The sequence below is a fragment of the Gossypium arboreum genome, chromosome 1 (assembly GCF_025698485.1).
Source record: "Gossypium arboreum isolate Shixiya-1 chromosome 1, ASM2569848v2, whole genome shotgun sequence".
NCBI classification, from domain to species: domain Eukaryota; kingdom Viridiplantae; phylum Streptophyta; class Magnoliopsida; order Malvales; family Malvaceae; genus Gossypium; species Gossypium arboreum.
In genome coordinates this window covers 121,364,797-121,387,949 of record NC_069070.1, presented here as the reverse complement: position 1 = coordinate 121,387,949, position 23,153 = coordinate 121,364,797, and the positions used below count along the sequence as shown (strand labels likewise).

Sequence of the window (23,153 nt, the reverse complement as noted above, 5' to 3'; positions counted from 1 at the left end):
TCTCTTATTTAGCCCTTCAACTTTGCAAAAAGGGTCATTTTAGCCCTTCAACTTTTTTCGGCTTCTTTTAGCTCTTCAAATTACCGTGTTTGTCATTTTAGCCCAAAATAGACGAAAAATACATGATAAAATTTGAAGTTAAATATTATAATTTTTAATATCTTTATTTTATCATTTTAACTAAAGTCTCATTTCTTATCTATATCAAATTTTTATAAATATATTTGTTACAAATTTTATTTTTCACTATGCATGAGTCTTATGCACGGTCAACGAACAACATAGCATCTAGTTATTGGTGAAATAAAAATAATGAAATATTTATAAATAAATACGATAACTTTATTTAAACAAACATTTGAAACTCAATATAAAATCATAAATCTTTATCTCGTAAATTATAAACTCGAAATTTAAGAAAAATAATTATAATTAATATTTAATTATATTTAAATTAAATTATTAATATTTATTTATAACTCTTTCACTATTTTTGTTTTATCTAATCGTGTTGTTATTGATGATGATACACTAAACTCATTCTTTGACAAGACCCTCATTATAAATTTATACCTAAATTTCAAAATATTCTAATTAAATCCTTAAACTGTCGATGTTATATCAATCAAGTTCTTTCATTATTAAACACGTTAAATGTAACGTCCCCTACCCGAGACCGTTGCCGGAGTCAAGCAGGAGACATTACAAAACTTATCTTAGCACTTAAACAGTTTTCGTAGTAAACTATCCATCTGCGTCACGGTCGCTAAAAAAATCATATCTCGAGTTACGAAACTCGAAATCCAATTCCGTAAATTTTCCCTGAAACTAGACTCATATATCTACTTACTAATTTTTTTTAGAATTTTTGGTCAGGCCAATTAGTACAGTTTATTAGAAAAAGTCTCCCCTGTTTCAGGGTTCGGCTACTCTGACCCTTGTGCACTACGAATCAAATTTCTTCCTGTACAGAAATCCAATGACTATGCCATTTGTTTCAATTAAAAATAGACACAATAAGGAATCCATACAAATAAAGTTTGAGTCCTAATTCTTAATACACAATTTATGGTGAATTTCTAAAGTCAGAACATGGAATCCAGAAATTGTTCTAACCCTGTTTCACCAAAACGTAAATATCTCATAAAACACAACTCTTTTACCTATTTTGTTTCTTCCATATAAAAATAGATTCATTAAGCTTCAATTACATATTTTATTCATCATCTAATTCACTTTATACTATTTTTGTTATATTTTCAAAGTTGGACTACTGTTACTGTCCAAATCTGTTTTAGTATAAAATGTTGATAACTAAGTTTATAACATCTTCATTTCTTCTCTCTACAACACTTACCAACAATTCCTCTTATTACTCTTCACTAACATATCAAAACATACCATACTTAAGGTTTTGGTAACATTTACAAAACATACCAAAATATCACTTAACAACTTAGATACTTTCAAAATGACCAAAAGACATCCTAGGTACAATGCCATTTTCCAAAAGATAGAAACTTCACCAATTTGAGTTCGGGATCGGCTTGTATTTGAGTCCTTATACTTTCGTACCTAGCTCAAGTAGGAAACAAACCGTATCTGAGAATACTCTCGGTGATATTTCTATAAACAATAGCTTAATCAACTTTAAAACATGGTAATTTAAACACATTATTGCTATTATTCAATATCAATCAAGACTTTAATAACCTTTACTTTATTTACCCTTATTAACATAACTCGGACACTGACGGATACACGGATCCAACCCACACTCCGGGATAAGTACATAGTGCTTCATCGGAATAAATCCGGAACTTTAACATTATAGTACACAAAGTACTTCATCAGAACAAATCCGGAACTTTAACAGTAGTCGACACATAGTGTCTCATCGACTCAATGTCGGAATATCCCAATACTTCCAATTCCTATGACATGTCAACTATATCCGACTAGCCCGATTAATCATTAATAGGGTATTCAAAATCACATTCATTTCAATATGGTAAAAATACTTACCTCATTCACATTTTCATACAATATCAATATCAAATATAAAATTAACATGTGTAATAGCTATAACATAAAATATCTGTAATGAACCAAAAGTTACGGTATCGGAAATTGAGTCTTGAGTCTCTGTTTCAGTGAAATTAATTCATGAATATTTATTAGAAATATTTATGAATTATAGTTGAATGGTTATTTAATGTTTGATTAAGTTAAGTAGCTTGAATTTAGAATAATGACTAAATTGCATACGGTATAAAAGTTTAATTATAGATTAAAGATTAGTAAAAGGGACTAATCTAGCAATTAGACCCTAAGTGCCATGTGTGTGAATGTATGATATAACATGTGTAATAGTTGGTATATATGTGTAATAGCTATAAGATATTTTATGTTATAGCTATTACACATGTTAATTTTATATTTATTATAGTTAATAATAATATAATATAGTATAATGAATAAAGAATAATGAGTAAAGAAACATAGAAAGAGTTACAGAGAGCAAACGTGAGAAAGAAAGAAAGAAAGAAAGAAAGAAATAGAAAAGGGAAATTTGAGGATTAAGGGCCTAAAGCTTGATTGGTAAGTTGTTTTAGCTCATTTTCTTATGATTTTTATGTTTATGGATGCCTAATTCAAAGTTCTACATGTATGAGGTTAAAATGAAGAAAATAGAAAATTTTAGATATTGATTTAGTTGAATAAATTGAGATTTTATGGGTTAAATTGATAGGAATTGAAGTTAGAAGTGAAAATTGAGTGATTTATTAAAAGAATTCTAAGTTAGGTTTAAATAGGGATTAAGTTGAATAGAGCTCAAAATTTATGTTTTATAATGAATTTTATGAGTTAGAAATTGTTAATGAGTTGATTAAAAGAGAATATGAAGCTTAAGTTAAAGAAAAAAGATTAGTAATGGAAAAAGGACGAAATTGGAATTTTTGTAAAAGTTTGATAGAAAGTGAAAATGTGTTTTATGAATTAGTATATTGATGATTTTAATTGTATGATTGTTAGTAGCAAACGTAGCACGGATCGTCATCAAAGAAGGAAAAGAGAAAGTGAACGAAGATATCGATTAAATTCGATAAATAGTGGTTTGTATTTCTATAAACCGAGCTTAATCATTATTGCTATATTTGATATTGATATTGTATGAAAATGTGAATGAGGTAAGTATTTTTACCATATTGAAATGAATGTGATTTTGAATACCCTATTAACGATGTCGGGCTAGTCGGATATAGTTGACATGTCATAAGAATTGGAAGTATTGGGATATTCCGACATTGAGTCGATGAGACACTATGTGTCGACTCACGTTAAAGTTCGGATTTGTTCGATGAAGTACTTTGTGTACTATAATGTTAAAGTTCGGATTTATTCCGATGAAGCACTATGTACTTATCCCGAGTGTGGGTTGGATCCGTGTATCCGTCGATGTCCGAAGTTATGTTAATAAGGGTAAATAAAGTAAAGGTTATTAAAATACTTGATTGATATTGAATAATAGCAATAATGTGTTTGAATTACCATGTTTTAAAGTTGATTAAGCTATTGTTTATAGAAATACCACTGAGAGTATTCTCGCGTACGGTTTGTTTCCTACTTGAGCTAGGTGCGAAAGTATAAGGACTCAAACATACAAGCCGATCCCGAACTCAAATTGGTGAAGTTTCTATCTTTTGGAAAATGGCATTGTACCTAGGATGTCTTTTGGTCATTTTGAAAGTATCTAAGTTGTTAAGTGATATTTTGGTATGTTTTGTAAATGTTACCAAAACCTTAAGTATGGTATGTTTTGATATGTTAGTGAAGAGTAATAAGAGGAATTGTTGGTAAATGTTGTAGAGAGAAGAAATGAAGATGTTATAAACTTAGTTATCAACATTTTATACTAAAACAGATTTGGACAGTAACAGTAGTCCAACTTTGAAAATATAACAAAAATAGTATAAAGTGAATTAGATGATGAATAAAATATGTAATTGAAGCTTAATGAATCTATTTTTATGTGGAAGAAAAAAAATAGGTAAAAGAGTTGCGTTTTATGAGATATTTACATTTTGGTGAAACAGGGTTAGAACAATTTCTGGATTCCATGTTCTGACTTTAGAAATTCACCATAAATTGTGTATTAAGAATTAGGACTCAAACTTTATTTGTATGGATTCCTTATTGTGTCTATTTTTAATTGAAACAAATGGAATAGTCATTGGATTTCTGTACAGGAAGAAATTTGATTCGTAGTGCACAAGGGTCAGAGTAGCCGAACCCTGAAATAGGGGAGAACTTTTCTAATAAACTGTACTAATTGGCCTGACCAAAAATTCTAGGAAAAAATTAGTAAGTAGATATATGAGTCTATTTTCAGGAAAAATTTACGGAATTGGATTTCGAGTTTCGTAACTCGAGATATGATTTTTTTAGCGACCGTGACGCAGATGGATAGTTTACTACGAAAACTGTTTAAGTGCTAAGATAAGTTTTGTAATGTCTCCTGCTTGACTCCGGCAACGGTCTCGGGTAGGGGGACGTTACATTAAATTTTATATAGCATAATTTAAAATGAAAATTGTAAAGTAAGGCAAAACCTTGTCACATAACTATTACAAGTAAAAACTAAAAATAAAGGTAAAAAAAAGAGAGAGAGAGAGAGTGAGTGATAAAGTTTCTATAAAAGTTACAATAAACCTCAATTACAAGATTTTTAAAACCCATTTTTACAATATTCATTTTAAATTATACTACATGAGATGTAATGTCTAATATAATGGTTAAATTAATGATTTTAGTCCCTTCCTCATTATATATCAAGGGTGTAGACAAGGGGATAAGGGGATAGGCAGTGGCCTTGCCCCTCCTCACAAAAATGTTAAATATGCATTTTAGTCCTTTAGAAATTTATGAAATTAGAAATTAATATAATAGTAAAATTGGATTGTGACTCTCCCAAAAATTTTATGGTTCATATTTAGCCCACTAAAGATAATTTTCTATTTTCGTTCCTAATTGATATAAGATGGATAGTTTGAAAATGTATATAAAATATTTTAAAATTTAGGGACTAAATTTTAAAACTCGTATTTATATAAAAGTAGAATTTTATGTTTGGCCAAGTGGAAAATAAAAGGAAAGAGAAAGAAAATTTGGAGGAGGTTAAGTTAGTTAGAAGAAGAAAACTTGGGAGCAAGAAAAGTAGAGCGAAAATGTCTCCTTTCTCTCCCTTTCACCACTTACTCTCCTCTCATTTCGCCACTTCTCCCTCACTCTGTTTTTTTTCTCATTCTCTCCAATCCATTTCCACACCAAATCATCAATCAATCAACAACCAAATCCTAATTCAAATAAATATGCCATTGGGGTCATGTATTTTGAGTTTGGAAATTAGGGTTCTTATTATCATTGATGATAGACTAGTGGTGAGTTTTTTTTTGGATGAAGGTGTAGTAAACTTGGGGATTTTGATTGTTTGATGAACGGCCACATGCATCTATGAAGACAAGGTCAAGGGAGCCGCCATTTCACTACCTGATGATTGAGTACCTTCGTCTTTCCCGGTTTCCTTTTAAATGGAATGGCAGATCTTGTTCATTATGGCAATTCTGAACGCGACATTGAGCAAGTAATTTCCCTTTTTTTTTAAAGCATTCGTATTTGACATTCATATTCAAGTGATATTTGAATAAAATCTTCTATGGATTCTCCGATTATGAAAAAATTAGAAAGGAAATAAATATATTATCTCCTTGTATACTAATGCCATTATTTGATGATAGTGGAGAGGAATCAGTATAAAATTAATTTAGAATTTTTTGAATTTTTTGTATGATTTGTATTTGTATAATTTGAATGTTTTATTTCATATGTTAAATGACTAATTTTAATATTATCTAAGAATAATGATCTCAATAAATACTATATATATTGGATTAATATGAAAATTTATGTGTATGATGAGTACAATTATATGGATTTGATAATATAACCATGCTCAAAGTATATATAGTTTACAATTGATTAAACATCTCTATAATACCAATCAATAATATTTTTAGAGGTTTAAAGGTTGAAAATAGTTTAAACATTCTTCATTTACTTGCAATTTGAATTTATATGAATAGACGATAAAATATAATAATTTGATTAGCGAATATAAAAGGTACAAAAAATGATCAAAACTATCTAAAGCTAAATTAATTTTATATTGATATAATTAAATCCTTTCTCATATGTGTGTTTGTTTATATTTAGATGAAAGTAAGAGGATTCTATAATAATCCAAAAGATTTTGATCTACTTGTATGTGTTGTTTATTTTTGATTTCTTACCCTTTGTTTTGAAGGCAATTATTACTTTGAAAAAGGGCACTCAACTACTCAAATATAGCCGTAAAGGAAAACCTAAGTTTCGAGCATTTAGACTTTCCCCGGTGAGTTACTCTCTCTTCAATCTCATTATATATCAATGTACTTTTGGCTGTGGAATAAATGCATTATCGTTCTATGTTACTCGAACTTGGATGTAAGTGTTAGATACTAGTTCGTTCTGGCACTAGTATGTTCTATGTTTTTCTACAAATTTGGAGGATTTTTAGAAGGTTATATTCCCATATTCATGTTCAGATAGGCATAGGACACGAGTAAAAAATGAAGAGTCGGAGTAACATACTTACAAGGTGTTTGTAGTTCTATAATATGGATTTTTGTTGTAGTACAATCATCTGGGCTTAGCATTTTGGACTTGTGATGATGTGTGAATCAAGGTCATAACTTATCTTAGTGGATGGCTGACATTTTAAGTTTGATGACCAACTATAGATAAGTTCTTCACATAATTTGTTTGAATAAGTTCGAGTAACATAGATAAGCAAGAGGGGCATTTATGTAGCTCTAAGTCATACAAATACATATACATATATGCATGTGCATATGGGTGTGTGTTATCTTAGAAAGCAGGTATTAATAGAAAAGCATATACAGTTCTCTCAGTAATCTTAAGTGCATATATGATTTCAGTTTTAGCTGTATTAACAGGATGAAACGACATTAAGATGGTTATCACATGGAGAAGAGAAGAATCTAAAATTAAGCTCTGTCACTCGTATCCTTCCTGGACAGAGAACTGTAAGTTTAATTTCGGCTTTTCATTTTTCCCAGTTAATGGTGAATGTTGTAGTTTAAATAGCCTTATTTTTCTATGTCATATCACTAAGATTTCAATGCAAAGAAAAGAAAAAAAAGGGTTAAAACCACAGTTTGCTAAATTCTACAGGCTGTTTTTAGAAGATTTTTGCGCCCGGAAAAGGAGTACTTGTCATTTTCACTTCTATATAATAACGGTGATAGATCTCTTGACTTGGTTAGTACCAGTTATCAGGTAATCTGCTATTTATTTTATATTAGTTGAATGGTAAATTTGAATACAGTGATTGCTGTTGTCTACCTCAATAGATCTGCAAGGACAAAGCTGAGGCTGAAGTGTGGTTAGCAGGTCTTAAGGCATTGATTGGACAAAATCGAAATAGGCGAGCCAAAAGTGATTTAAGTGATGTGAGTTCTGCTTTCCACATACATATGCATATAACAGAACTGTAATTCATCGATTAGGAGAGAGCTTTGCCCTGATTTAAAGTGGAACAATCTGTCTGACATATTTCTAGGAAAGAATAACTAAAAATTGCATTTGATACGGTCTTTTGGACGATGTATACAGGTCGAGTGTCCATTATAGTTATAAGAGTTTAGTGAATGTATGCCTATATTTGTTGCGTGCTCATTAGATTTGTATCTTTATTGACTGACTTCAATATCATTTGTGACAGCTACAAGACAGTTTCTTTCAAAATGGTCGCCCATTTGGTGTAGCTCTAGATTTCAGCCCTAGTATTGCCAGCAGTAGTGCGTCTATAGATCTTGGGGGCTCAGATGCGGGGTCAGAACGTGCAAGTATGCAGGTGAGATCTAGCGGTGCAGATGGTTTCCGACTTAGTGTTTCAAGCACTCCTAGCTGTTCAAGTGTTGGATCTGGGGGTCCAGATGACATAGAATCATTAGGTGATGTTTACGTATGGGGAGACGTTTGGGCTGACGGATCAGATGGGACTGTAAGCGCAGTTTCACCAAAAATCGATGTGCTAAGTCCTAAGCCCCTGGAATCAAATGTAGTCCTTGATGTTCATCAGATAGCTTGTGGTGTAAGACATATTGCTCTCGTAACAAAGCAGGGTGAAGTTTTCACCTGGGGTGAGGAATCAGGTGGCAGACTTGGCCATGGAATTGAAAAAGACTTTAGCCGCCCCCGATTAGTTGAGTTCTTGGCAGTAACTAATGTGGAATTTGTTGCATCCGGAGAATATCATACATGTGTTGTATCTACAGCTGGTGATTTATTCACTTGGGGTGATGGTACTCATAATGCTAGACTCCTTGGCCATGGCACCGATGTTAGCCATTGGATCCCAAAGAGAGTTTCTGGGGCATTAGAAGGACTGCAAGTCTTATCCATTGCATGCGGCACTTGGCATTCAGCTCTGGCAACTTCTAATGGCAAGCTATTTACATTCGGTGATGGAACATTTGGTGTTTTGGGCCATGGAGATAGGGAAAGTGCTGCATATCCAAAAGAAGTTCAACTGTTGAATGGCCTAAAGACTATTAAAGTTGCATGTGGGGTATGGCATACAGCAGCCATTGTCGAGGTTTCAGGCCAGTCCGGTGCTAACATTTCATCGAGAAAGTTGTTCACCTGGGGTGATGGCGATAAACACCGGCTGGGTCATGGAAATAAAGAAACTTATCTACTTCCAACCTGCGTCTCTTCACTAATCGACTACAACTTCCACCAGCTAGCCTGCGGACATACTATTACAGTTGCACTTACTTCATCAGGTCATGTTTTTACCATGGGGGGTACTGCATATGGTCAACTAGGCAACCCAGGTTCTGATGGAAAATTACCATGCCTGGTACAAGAAAAACTGGTAGGTGAATTCGTGGAAGAAATTTCTTGCGGAGCATATCACGTTGCTGTACTGACATCAAGAAGTGAAGTATTCACTTGGGGAAGAGGTGCCAATGGAAGACTAGGACATGGTGACATAGAAGATAGAAGAACTCCAACACTGATTGAATCATTGAAGGATAGACATGTCAAAAATATATCATGTGGTTCAAACTTCACTTCCTGTATATGCATCCATAAATGGGTATCGGGTGCTGACCAGTCAGTTTGCTCTGGCTGCCGGCAGGCATTTGGTTTCACTAGAAAGAGGCACAATTGTTACAATTGCGGACTGGTGCATTGCCATGCTTGCAGTTCCAAGAAAGCATTGAAAGCAGCATTGGCTCCAACTCCTGGAAAACCTCATCGCGTTTGCGATGCTTGCTACATAAAACTGAAATCTGCTGAAGTTGGAAATGCGTCAAATTTGAATAGAAAATCTGCTGGTCCACGTCCCTCAATTGATGGCAGGGAAAGATTAGATAGAGGAGAGATAAGGTCTTCCAGGCTTTTACTCTCTCCCAACACAGAACTGGTCAAATACCTTGAGATAATGACAGGTAAACCCGGGACTCGATTCGATGCTGCTTCTCAAATGCGAGGTTCCCAAGTCCCATCGACGTTACTGCTTAGAGATGTCGGACTTCCAAGTACATTTGTTGCTTTTCAAAATGCTTTTAAACCGGCTACTCCTCCAGCAACACCACCAACTCAGTCCCCTATTAACTCAAGATCTAGTTCACCGTACTCAAGGCGACCAAGTCCTCCACGCTCCAGTACAAATACATTTTCAAAGAACGTTATCGAAAGCCTGAGGAAGTCAAATGAACTTCTGAACCAAGAAGTGTCAAAATTGCAAAATCAAGTACCAGTGATTTACCTATTTGCTGTTCTGTTATGATCAATACACACTGCTTGTGTTATCCATGCAGCTTGCCATCAAAAGTAATTTTTTTTTCTCTACTTTTTGAGTGATAACAGGTAAAAAGTTTGAAGCAGAAATGTGATACGCAAGACATGGAGATTCTGAAACTACGGAAAAATGCTCAAGAATCTGCTTCATATGCTGTAAAGGAATCATCCAAGTTTAAAGAGGCCAAGGAAGTTGTGAAATCCATCACAGATCAGGTACATTAAGTTTTAACTCAACATTTCAGTTTGCCTTTAGACATAAATCGGCACCATCTACAACAATACCTACTGATAGTACAATTCGATATTGTTATACAGTTGAAGGAAATAATAGAGAAGTTGCCTTCTGATGTTTCTGAAAGTGAAACCCTTAAAGCTATGAATACACAAGGTGAAGCATTCTTAAAAACTCATGGAACAACTGAAGCTTCAATGGAGTCTTCAAATGATCAGAGGATGGAGTATAGTGTGGACACCACAGCTGTACCATCTAACTATAGCTCAGAAAACGAATCAAGATCATCCGAGGCTTCAGCGGTTAGAGGTGGTGTAGAAAAAGAAATTACCGAGCAATTCGAACCTGGAGTCTACATCACTTATGTTAATCATCGAAATGGAGGGAAGATCTTCAGACGAGTTAGATTCAGGTACTTTTAGACAGGTCCAGGGCAAGTTATAGATTTTTGATTTTGCTTACAATCTTACTGCAGGTAAACATGGTTGGATATGTAGAACTAGTTCTGAAATAGCTCCACATCTTTGTCTCACTCGATTTTGCATATACATGCATCGCACAGACACGAACATACACATGAGAATTGTACCATGGACACCTATTGATTTGCATGATGAGGTCTTAATCTCACTGCCTCATATCGACTCCAACATTCTTTTTCTTTTCACAGCAAACGAAGGTTTGATGAGACACAAGCTGAAGAATGGTGGAGCAAAAATAAAGATAGGGTGCTTAAAAGGTACAGTCCACATGCAACTAAACCGGCTTCTTCAACGGCATTATCCCTTACTCAACCACCACCACAACCAGTTGTTGATGAAACCACTGAAGCAGCACCTCCTCCTTAAACTTAGTTTCATAAAACTTGGTAATGTAGAATAGAAAAAATATAAAGTGGCTATCTTGATTCGCGATTGCAGCAATATTACGGATCAACAATTAGCGGATGTATTCGGTTTTAGAAAAAAAGGATTTAGCTAATGGATAAATTAGGATACAAGGAATTTCCATCACTTTAAGGGAAGAAAAGAAGGTACACGTAACTGTTTGTTACTCATTCTTTGTTTCTTATTCTTTTTGTTTTGATCATGTATTAATCATTTAAACCAAATGCTTGGTTGTATTGGACACTGTTTTATTACTTTATAAATGCATGCTTTTATATACACAAATACATATATATAGGAAAATAAAATGAATGAATGGTTAATATTTATTATCAGCAAAACTTATATATACACACATAAACTAAGGTAAGATAATTAACTCGATATCTAGCTTGAGTAGCTCGAGTTTGTCTAAACAATACATCAAAACTTTTTATTTTGAAGCTTATAAGCTTAAACAGCTTACGTGTCTTATTTTTCATTATGCTATAAAGGGAATATAAAGAAATACCAGAAGTTTTGATAAGAAAAATTGCAGCAAACAAAGCAATATCCTGCTATTAAACTCACTATAAAATATGTAATATAGCAAACAAAGATCTCTCAACTGATCTTTAATCTTTTTAACCATTTGTAAATAAAATAAAAAATTACATAAAAGAAAAACCTGCAGAATGTTTGATGACAAAAACTAACAAAAATCCATGATTCAATATCAAATTGAAGATGCATTCTCCTTTTTCAGCTTAGCAAGTTCTTGCTTGATGACTCCAGACCTCTGCAAAACCGTATTACAGCTCGTCAAGCTTCGATTGAAGTTTTGAGTAAGTGTTTTCAAGAAAAGAACTCTGGTATCAAACGGGTAGACACAATAGGGGGTGTATCAGAAACTGACCTTGATCTTAGCCAACATAAGCTTGAACCTGTCGAAGTCGTTGAGAGATGCTCTTCTCTTCTGGACAATCAACTTTCTACCCCACGAGCTACTTTCCCATTTGTTCTTAACATCTGCAAGTTAACATAAGAGTGATAAGAAAGAAAACATATCTTCAAGAAATGACATTGCAAATGCTGGTGAAAGCTGTCGTCATCCTTACCAGCCTTCTCCATAGCTTCGATCAATGTCTTCTTCTTAGGAACACGGGGAATGTCAATTGTGATATCTGTCAATGTAAGCCTCTTGAAGTTCATTTGGCCTCTTACCATATCCGGGGCATCAACAAGTGCCTGCCATATAAAAGATACAGTCACTTCTTACACGCACATCTCCAAATAACACCTATAGAACTTCAACTAGACTCGCTGGCAGATAAAGCTCCACATTTATCCTTTCTCTAAGCTAACATTGCTAATCATGTAAAATGGCATGCATATATGTACCATTATTAACCGGGTCAACGAATGCAGTAACAAACATTCACACCTAATCCATATAAAGTTAGACCAATGTTTTTCTCCGAATGTTTCAGTTTTCTTCTAGAGATATCCTTGTCCGACACAAACACCTCAAATCCGAGATGGGTAACACAGTCCTGACCCTCCAAATATACGGGAAAAATTATCATGCAATCTTAAAACATACTTATATCCACCATTCTCTCCTAAGTCCAAGAACTTAGGGTTAGCACAGGTCTTAAAATACCTAAGGTTGTTTGAACCGGATCAGACTGACCAAGGCAGCGGTCTGGAGTGGTACATTGAACCAATTGACCCGGGAACTGCTACGAAGAGGTTGAACCAGATTTTTAATGTTTTTATGATTTTTTAATGATTTATTCAATCAAGCCGGACAGACAGGTCGCTTGACTAATTCCACCACCGGTCAGGTTCTAAAAACCTTGAAAATAGCACATGGCACAAGGCAGATTCATTTCTGCATCAACCGCCCATGAATAAAAATATAAACATTGAGAATCCATTTTTATCCAAACTCTAGAGCAACAAAAACCACAAATTAAAATCAATCTAAGGAACAAAATCCATTAAAAACCCTAAAAATCATGATGTAAACATTGAAATTCCCCCTTAAAACACCCATTATATATTGACTACAAAAAGATAAAAAAGCAAAATGCCATATTCTATATAAAATCTGGGGAAAAGAAAAGAAACATACCCTGTTCTGGTCGACGACATCAACGATGACGACCAACTTGCCGTAGTCTTTGCCGTAGTTAACGAGAGCCACTCTCCCGATCTCGACGTATCTCTTAAACGGCTGCAACAATCAAAGAAAAAAAAAATTAAAAATGCAGGTAAACGACTAAGAAACATGGAAAAAAATAGTAACTTTAGTTGATATTGAAAAAAAAAAAAAAGAACTCACCATTTTTGGTGTTTGTGTGTGTGAGATAGTGTTGTATATGGAAGAGAGTGGCGGAGAGGGAATTAAAATAGAGGAGTTAGGGTTTATATATTACAGAGTGGTTTAATAGAGGATTCTTAAACGTTGGTCAACTAGGTTTTTTGGGATAAAGCGATATTTAGTCCTTGAACTTGGTTATTTTTCTTAATTTAGTCCTTGAATTTTTCACATTAATTCTGAAATTTGGTAATTTTTCTTGATTCACTCTCTAAACTTGAATTCTTTTTAAACAAACAAACTCTAAACTTGAATTCTATTAAGATATAATGATGTGAAGCTTTAAAATTTTTAATTTTTATAAAAATTATAGATTTTAGATTTTATACTTAAACAAATTAAAATTAATTTTAATCGTTAACCTCATTAATATTTCATCAAAATTTGCTTACCATTACTCAATAATAAATTTCTTTTGTTTTGGATCATAATAAAGGCGATTGATTAATGGAAAATTTTCAATTCGGGCCCTCTCAAAAGTAATACTTCAATTTACGTCATTTTCGGCTTTTGATTAAATGGAAAATTAGCTTTTGTGGCTATTTAAAAAAATTAATAATTCAATTTAAGACTTTTCAATATTTTTTTTAGCTTTGGCCCCTCTAAAATTTTATAATTTTATCTCGACCCTCTTGATACAACATTCCTGAATTCACTCTTGAATGTCAACTATTCAACTAGGATTTTTATATCGAAAGTGTAAAAATACTTTTTTAATTACTTTGACTAAATCTCAAAATTCACTCAAGTATAAGGACTGATATCAAAATTTGACCAAAACTAAATGACAAGGTGAATGCAAAGCAATGGCATTGCCATTGAGCTAGAGTCCAAAGGAATAGTGTATTTTGTAACTTCTTAGTGTCATCATGTTCATGTCATTTTTTTAAATTTAGGTCTGGACATCAATAGTTCAGTCATATTCATGTCAGGTAATGGTATCCAGACATTTTGAACAGAGTGCGGTATTATGTTAACACTCAAAATCTCGAGACATATACATGCATGCATGCATTCATGTCATGCATAAGTTATGAACAAGGCAACAATTCTTAAAAAGAAACAGATCTCCATACATAAAATCCAACCAGTATAGATATACCAGATACAAACATTTCATTATTAACATACATTATTTGCTTATTTCTTTTTCGCAACGAAACGAAAACCATAACTAAACAAAAGCAGGGGACTAGGTAAACACTGGTACCAGTTTGATCCAGCTGGTTGAATCATTGTATGGTGATCATATATTCAAACACTTTGTTCAATCATCCATGAAGGAATATGCAGAAGGGAAACCTTTGTATGGATCTCCAAGTGTACCGAAATTACCGGCTCGAGAAAATACAACCTGCAATCATATACACCAAGGGATTAATATCTTAGCTTTAACATCTTAGATTCACATTGCATTAACAGATATGTATGGAGTTTTACCTGGTAATCTATAAGGGTTCCTGTCTTAAAACCAGCAGCACAGTAATCGAAATAGTATTCCCATGTCCGCATGAACTTCTCGTCGAACCCCAAAGCCAGAACTTTGCTGAGGAGGAAAACAAGAATATGATAGTTTTCATTGAACCCCAAAGACGATTTCCGTGCGAATCGAAATAGGCACAATGTGCAAGTACCTTGTGTTTTTCAGGAAAAGTTTTCTCCACCATCTCAGTGTGTGGTAATAACTCATTCCTATGTTTTCCACCTGCTCCACACTGCACTCACAATACTCTTTGATCAATTTGTGTTGTAGAACAAAGGACAAAGCATGATTGATTTGTCTAAACAACAATTGATGTTACCTGAATCTTGTTGCAGCAGCCATGGCTGATAAATTCCTATCCAAAGAAAGCAGGGTTCCACCAGGGAATATATATTCCTTAAGAAAACCAGCTGTTTGCTGGATTTCTTTGGAAAGCTCCTCTGGGATTGATATGAACTGAAAAAAAAAAATACAAAACAAAAGACCACTCTTGGACATTAATGAATTGTTTTGGCCTAATATTGTAGAAAAATAAGCAATGAAGAACAGATAATTGGAGTTTTGAAGTTACTATAAAAGCTAATACAAAGGCAACAGTACTATTTTCACCATTTTAACATTACCTGAAGAACGAAAAGTCCATCTTCTTTCAGTAATTGATCACAGCATCTGTAAAATTCCTCAATATATTCTTCACCAACATGTTCTACCATCTCTCTAAAGAATATAATTGCAAAATGTTAAAACTAGATGACATCTAATTACTAATTATAGTTAACTGAGGGAATTTATAACTTACACAGATATGATTCTGTCAAATTGGTGTTCCTTAGGTAACTGGCGATAGTCACAGAGAAGTATTTTGATGTTATCCTGATGATAAGAACTTGTTAATATGGGAAAAGAAGGTGCAGATTATTTTTTCACTAAGTCTAAAAGAACAAGAAGTTTGCAGACAGAAGCCATTTTCAGACATGGATACCTCGAGTCCAGCTTCCTTCACTTTTTCTTGAGCATATTTCAGTTGCTGTTCTGATAGAGTGATGCCAGTATATTTGCATCCTGTTCTTTTCACAGTTTCAATAGCTAAGCTTCCCCAACCGCACCCAATGTCGAGAACTTCATGCCATTTCTCTATCCTTGTCTATATGTATCAGAAAACAACACAATCAAATAAATGATCATAGCAAAGGAAAATGAAGAATGCGGATTAGACCATCATGGATTCTCACTTTCTCAATTAGAGAACTGATTTTTCTTCGCTGTGCAACGTCCAAATGTTCTTCTCCTGTCTGTAAAGCAACTTAATATTAGTGTCACAAATCTCGAAAAGGATAAAATCCCAACATGACATGGAAAACAAGTCCTTCGTTCATACACTTTAAAAGAAAAAAATCATAGAAGTTGGGATACTGACCCTAAAGACTCCAGAAGAGTATTGCATCATTTTGCCCAAGTATAGAGAGAAAAGTTCATTACTCTGCAAACACAATTAGCAGGGAATTAGTTAGCTTTGTTTTAATAAATCCTATAGCAAATAGTCTTCTACGTTGGTAGTACTAGGTAACACCAAATTACAAAGACAACTAGTTCCTTAACAAAGAGTTATCCGGATAGAGTTTGCAACTGTGCAATAAAAATAACATGTTGGAGGTTGAATAATCAATATGTCGTTCTAATACGTTGAAATTGGAGTCATGATCACTTACCAGATCATAATGACGAGAAATGTTCCTACGAGCTTGTGTAATAGTATTTTGTCTTAAGAGATGCTTCATAAAGTACTTGGCAGATGATATACTAGCTGTTAACAGAGCAGGCGACCACCAAGTCCTGCAACCAAATAGATGTCCATGCTTAATAAACCGATTTTATTTATGGACTCTACCAGTATTGCAATCTAGATTCTTCTTCAAGCTTATAGTGAACCTTCTTTTAGTCGACCCTGAGGCAGCTGAGTTCTCTTTATTGGCAACAAGAATCTGCAAAGTTATCAATGAAGATTATGTTAAATCATAACTAACCTAATTTATTGTATGTATAGGAACAGATCTTGATAACCTTTTCTTACCCGGAAAAGATTAAGAAGGCCTTCATTTTCATCAAGAAAAGAAAAATCTCCATGGATGTATGCGTCTGCAAGGCCTATATCAGCTTCTTTCATGATCTGGGGGGAAAGCACATATAATTCTCATAAGCAAACGTGACAATAGAGTTTAATATTAACAACTAAACCAACTGAATTAAGATTAAGTAATGTGTGGTGTGTACCCTCCAGTAAAACTGAGGATTATGCACTTTCAGAACTGTTTTAAGAGGACACTTTTCCATGTTTCCTTTGAAAGTGAAAATTCTGCCTCCTTCCTCTAAAAAACTGATGATAGCCACATGGTCAATTGTGTCAAATTCAAGTAGAAAAACATGCAGTGAACTAACAAAATGCTTAAAACATTGAGTGATAATATTTAAGAACTCACATTACGCAGCCCATAGATATATATTGTTGAAAGAATTTGGTAACAAAGAGGCGTGCCGTTGTTTCCATGAAAGAGGGTGACATATTCTTTGGTAAAGAGGGTGACATATTCTTTGGACTGGGCGGAACAGAAGAATGCTTTCCCAAGATACCATGTGCAGCATCCATACCAGCCTGAGAAAAAAAGAGCACCTTAGAAAAATGCCTTGCGGATTCTTGTACTTTCATTGCAGCCTAAACTAAAGGAATTTATCTTGCCGAAATAAAATTGAATCATTGGTAAGAGTTAAAAACAAACAGAAATTACTAGGTAGGTACCTTTAGTTCATCCTGATTGAAGTCATAGCCTGAAATAATTGTAAACAGATACTCAGATGAGAGGCAGGTGACATGATGCTTTATTATCTTATAATGACAGCTAACGAAGGTTTTAGAACACAAGGAATATGAAATCTCAGCACAATGGCAGTAGCAATAATACTTCACTAATCTATAGCTAGTAGAAGAGTACTAAAAGAGCTAGTTTCATCCCTTGATAATTTACTTTTCCCCAAAATTTTGGTCCAAAATGTCAACTAATTTCATGAGGAAAAATCTCACCACAGAACCAGATTCCTCTCTTTCCCTGAATCTGACCAAGCTCAAGTGAAGCTTTTGATGCAGCAACAGAGGGAATTGCATGGCCGGTTGACCACTTAAGTAAGGTATTCTTTGGGGTATGGTCTGGATTGACAGTCACAAAAAATGGCTCACTTGTTTTCCCAATATTCTGAAAAAAGAATAAGAACCAGTCAGCATTACTCAAGTTATAACTTGATAAACAACCAAGTATTTTAGTCATTCTGATGAAATAAATGGCATCTGGCAAGAATCTTCTATGCTTCCCTAGATGTTAGGCAATATTAGCAAACTTAATTTTTTGACATACCTGTAGTGCATTGAGCCAGTACGTTAAGAATGCATTATTTTTGCTACTATTGAGAAAATTCAATGCACTCCAAGCTGATTTGTTTTGTGGCATTAAAGTACTGTCCTGGTGAAGGAAAATATCACTGCCACCACAAACAATTGATTAGATTTCATGAATTTTAGTAGCTCACTTTAAATAAACTAAAGAACATGTAAAATAGATTAGATTATACATGCTTATTAATTTTGAGACGTTCGAAGGCATATAGATCAACGAGGGAGTACAAATTTTAGTACCTGGTAGCATATTGGAAAGCACCCAGTACTCTTGTTTCTTCAAATGTTGCTTGGTTTCCTAATAATTTTAGGGCAGTGGGAGCATCAACAGCCATAATGCATCCATTGTAAGTTTCTTGGAAACCATCTCCACAGACCATGGCGGTACCTGTCCATCCATTTATACACAACTATCTTTTGAGGTCTGTAAAATCTCTGATATGAAAAACGTCATATTTTTCCTGGTAAATATTGAACGATGGACTGTTTTCAAGGCAAAAACTTACCATTATCAACAGGCAAAACAGATTGTACTTCACAACCGAGTTTAAATTGACAACCTTTAGTCTCCAGCACTTCCCTAACCTGATTTCATCGAATTGGATTATACTTCTAATTAGCTTACATCAATAGAACCTTAAGTGGAGAGTTTAGGAAACTAGAAAAATGCTCACCCTTTTAACAAAATGTGAGTGCCCTTTGATAGTCAACCACTGTGGCTGCCCAAATAGCTGAAGATGGAAAAGGAAAACAAAAAGATCAACAATCGAAACCGACACATTGGGTTTTATATAGGAAGAGTCTAATGCAAATTAAGCCTACAATATGGTAGCCATATCTAAAGACTAAGTAGTATGCATTTAGGAAAATAATCAAACACCTGGTACAAATGATGAGTACGGCAAAATGAAAGGATGGAAAAAGCTGAAAAGCTCGTAACATCTTCCTTGGAGCTTGACCACATTGAACCACATATAGGAGCCTACTCAAATTTCAATATTTTCCATTGATTAATTCCCATAATTAATATAAAAAAAAACCCTCAATAATGAGATAAAATACTCACCAGATAAGTGTTTTGAAAATTTTCAGAGTAGCCCTTTGAGTTTATAAACTGTCCCAAGGTCTCAGTACGATCAATGTCTGGGTTGTTCTCAAGTGATCCAAGGTAACTGCAACACACAAAGTCCAAAATTTTTCATTTGATAAAAACGTGTACTAATGTAAGATAACTCGGAAGAGGCAATAGCTAACCTTTCGACATCATTGCCGAATTTGATGATCTCTCTGAGGCTTTGCCAATTGAAAGGGTTCAACAGTTTCTTCTTTTGAGCAAAGTAATTGGAAAATCCATATTGGCTGCACCATTCATAGCCATTGTTGCCTTTGTCATGGCTTATAGAGAATGAAACATCGGATGTTTCTACATCAACACCAAGGCTGTCGAACACATCCAATAGTGTTGCATATCTTGCCTGTCGTGTTTTATTTCATACAACTAATAAATTTCATGCATTGTTTCGTATGCTACAAACATATATACAATAGCTTCATCAAAAACATTAAAAAAAAGTGTTTGAATTCATAACAATACAATCCATGCATTTGTTTTCATGTTCTATTTGAATTGAATCGGACCTGTTAATCGCTCTAGATATAGAAGTGAACCGACCTTGAATAAATTGTTCAAAACTAATAAAAATGAAATTTTTAAAAAATGTTGAATTTTTATAAATTTTAAATATATTCTTTAATTTTTATGAAATTTTAATTAGTTATTTAATTATTAAATTTTCTATTTTCTATTTTTAATTAAATTTAAAAACATATTTTAAATTTTAAATAATTATAATTATTATAATAATGAGACGGCTCACATTTGTCCGTACACACACGGATGTGAGCTCCCTCCCAAATAATTAATATTTTATATAATACAAAGAGATAAGCTATTCATTTATATATATATATATATATATATATAATTTAAAATGCGTAATGGAGCTGGTAAAACGACAGGTTAATATATTTTTTTCATTATTAAAATTAATTTTTAAAATTCTGATTTTAATTATTTAACTTCTTTTTTATCCGACCAAAAAAAAAACTGTTTCAATAACTTTGACAACAATACAATGGGGAAGCATTTGTCATTTTAGGTGATTTCAACATCCACTTGAATTATAGAACCAATCCAAAGGTACTTCAATGCCATCTTAGTACCCCCAATAAAAATAATTCTAATTTTATTTTACATAATAATGTAAATTAAAAATAAATTTCGACTCGGATTGGGTTGGCTTTATAAAATGTTGACTAAAATTATATTTATTTATTTTAATTTGATCAGGTTTAAAATAAAAATTATTTAAATTGAATCAGATTAGATCGATCGATTAGGGAATTAATCGAAAAAGTGATGTTGAACCGATTAAATTGTAAATTGATTGAATCAATTGAATCAAATTTTTTAAATTTTTAATATTTTTAATCGGACCGACGAGATCGATTTGATGATATGAGTCATTGAGAAAATGACTCAATCAAATTTGTTCTTAGTATTTGTAGTTTGTCAATGCAACCCGCTGTTAGTGCATGTAATTGCATTATTTTTCTAAAGTATAAAAAAAAATGTGGACGGCCAAGCGAAGACAAAATATTTGTTGAAATTAATTTTTTTTAAATGTATGGTTTTCTATTTATTTAAAAATTATTTAAAATGAGTAATAAAAATTTAATTGAATTTAATTAATTAAAAATTTGATACAAAGATAAATATTAGATATTTTAAAATTTTAAAAACACATAAACTATTTATTTACTTATAAATAAAAGCTTTTGGGTTTTGAAAAAAATTGGTTAATGCGGTAGTATTTTAATTTGGTAAAGTTGGTGTAAGGTAAAGCTTGCATAATAAACGTGACTAATGTGACTCAAACTCAGGTCATACTTAAAGCGATGAATACTTTTGACCATCAAATCATTGCATGAAGTTCAAAGTTTAAACTAAAATTAATTTTCAAAAATTATTAAATAATTAATTCTCAATTTAATTGATTAAATTACGGGATCAATAATAAATAAATAAAATACATGCAAAATTAAATTTTTTTATCATGAGCAGTATATTTAAAAGTAATTAATTCTCAATCACATGATTAAAACATGAAGTGAGCAATTATTACGTTATATCTTGTCAAATCCTTTTTGTGAAGAAAATGTTTGATACTATTAAGAATTTAAGGTTAGTACAAATAAAATGACTTAGCTTTATAAGATTATTTTTGTCGAAATCCTTTCAAATATTGAATAGAAAGTAAACTCGGATAAATTATTTGTATTTTAAAAAAGAATACTATTTTTATAATGTAATATGAAGAGAAAAATGGTTTGTATAATTTTAATATTTAAATAAATTTTAGATATTATAATTAAAAAGGAAATACTTGATTTTATTGTATGCTTATTTAATAATAATAATAATAATAATAATAATAATAAATAACAAAGAAAAAGGCCTTACTGGATTGAGAAACAAGAAGCCAAGGTCTAAATCAACGCCGTCGAAGTTAACAGTCTTTGCATGGCCGCCTAATTGTTCTTCTTTCTCGTAAACCACCACGTCCACGCCGGCTTTGACCAGTACGTAGGCCGAAAGCAACCCTTTTATCCCACCTCCGATCACGGCCACTTCCATCACTGCCGCCGGTACACTGCTTTACCTGTATTTACGTCCAAAAAACACCCGACCCAAACTATCATTTTTCGTCAAAAAGTGAAAAATTGAAATGCAGCTGTCATGTTTGAGGAAAAACTACAAAGAACTTGAAACCTACGTTTAAATGGCTAGGAGATCGTAAAAGAAAAATCCAAACGCCAAGAAAAACGGCCAATGGATCCCTTATTGCTTTCCCCAAGGTCATATATATATGAAAAAAAAGCAGCAGGACTTGTTAAAATATATTATCATTGACTAAAAAATAATTCATGCACATAAAAATTGTCATTAAAAATATTATCTCAATTTATTGGAGGATGGTATTGATTCAGTGAGTACTGTTTTTTCTGCTGTAAATAGTCTAGTATTTGTTATAATCCCATAAGTTGGTATCAATCACTCTCCCTTCCCACTAAATATTAAAAACATAAGGTAATTTCCGATTTAATTACATCTAAAAGCACGTGTTTTAAATCAGATTCGATAAAAGCATAATTTTTTTAAAAAAATTTAATTATTTTATTTTGAATGATTTAAGTGAGAGAATCATAAAAAAGTGAGCAAAGATTAATTTTAACAAGTTTTATGAAATGGACATCTAATTTACACTGATTTTGTATTTTGGTAATATCTTGAGCTATAGCACTCCGATTTGGTCGATAATGTACTGTTACAAAGGGAATTAGAAGATTTAAATCAGACTTATTTCACGACTCGATGCCAAAGAAACATACCCAAAATTGGCCTAGAAGTTCAGGATGAAAATATGCTAAAAACCTTGAAAAACTCCTTTAATTTATTAAGGGTATTTTTGTCTTTTTATGTGAATTTTACTTTATAAATACATAGTTTTACCCTATATATATTTCCTTTTTCTTGTTTTCTCTCAATTTTTTTAATACCCAATTTGAAGGAAAATGAGAGGAAATAAAATATAATAATTTTTAAATGTCATTTTCATCCTTATTTATTTTAATATTTTTTCTTTGAAATTTCTCTTACTAATATGCTGAAATTATTCTATTTTTTAATATTTTATTACTTTGTTGTAAATGGTTTTATTATTTTTAAAATATTTTTATGAATTATTACA

The 23,153-nt window shown here is 32.8% G+C and overlaps 3 protein-coding genes across 3 annotated transcripts; 1 reads left to right on the top strand and 2 right to left on the bottom strand.

Annotated features, from left to right (window-relative positions):
• The first annotated feature begins 5,024 nt into the window (after positions 1-5,024).
• On the top strand, positions 5,025-11,340 carry LOC108482992 (PH, RCC1 and FYVE domains-containing protein 1-like). The gene is made up of 9 exons (XM_017786146.2): positions 5,025-5,644; positions 6,365-6,451; positions 7,056-7,145; positions 7,294-7,380; positions 7,473-7,571; positions 7,844-9,886; positions 10,003-10,149; positions 10,252-10,580; positions 10,839-11,340. Exons 1-9 carry the CDS (start codon positions 5,597-5,599, stop codon positions 11,014-11,016), a joined length of 3,108 nt encoding a protein of 1,035 aa, XP_017641635.1. The 5' UTR covers positions 5,025-5,596; the 3' UTR covers positions 11,017-11,340.
• A 232-nt stretch (positions 11,341-11,572) lies between these two features.
• On the bottom strand, positions 11,573-13,533 carry LOC108482994 (60S ribosomal protein L14-1-like). The gene is made up of 5 exons (XM_017786148.2): positions 13,382-13,533; positions 13,172-13,273; positions 12,153-12,282; positions 11,951-12,063; positions 11,573-11,833 (listed from the first exon to the last, which is right to left on the bottom strand). The coding sequence occupies exons 1-5, from the start codon at positions 13,382-13,384 to the stop codon at positions 11,771-11,773; spliced, it is 411 nt and encodes a 136-aa protein (XP_017641637.1). The 5' UTR covers positions 13,385-13,533; the 3' UTR covers positions 11,573-11,770.
• A 933-nt stretch (positions 13,534-14,466) lies between these two features.
• Positions 14,467-22,426, bottom strand: LOC108482993 (uncharacterized). Its single transcript, XM_017786147.2, has 25 exons — positions 22,179-22,426; positions 21,866-22,064; positions 19,597-19,817; positions 19,409-19,514; positions 19,223-19,324; positions 19,017-19,073; positions 18,849-18,927; positions 18,583-18,730; positions 18,305-18,428; positions 17,977-18,145; positions 17,695-17,723; positions 17,378-17,550; positions 17,172-17,274; positions 16,972-17,067; positions 16,830-16,882; positions 16,610-16,733; positions 16,318-16,380; positions 16,133-16,192; positions 15,883-16,044; positions 15,700-15,773; positions 15,524-15,617; positions 15,220-15,356; positions 15,052-15,132; positions 14,858-14,963; positions 14,467-14,771 (listed from the first exon to the last, which is right to left on the bottom strand). The coding sequence occupies exons 2-25, from the start codon at positions 22,037-22,039 to the stop codon at positions 14,685-14,687; spliced, it is 2,622 nt and encodes an 873-aa protein (XP_017641636.2). The 5' UTR covers positions 22,040-22,064; positions 22,179-22,426; the 3' UTR covers positions 14,467-14,684.
• Positions 22,427-23,153: the final 727 nt, after the last annotated feature.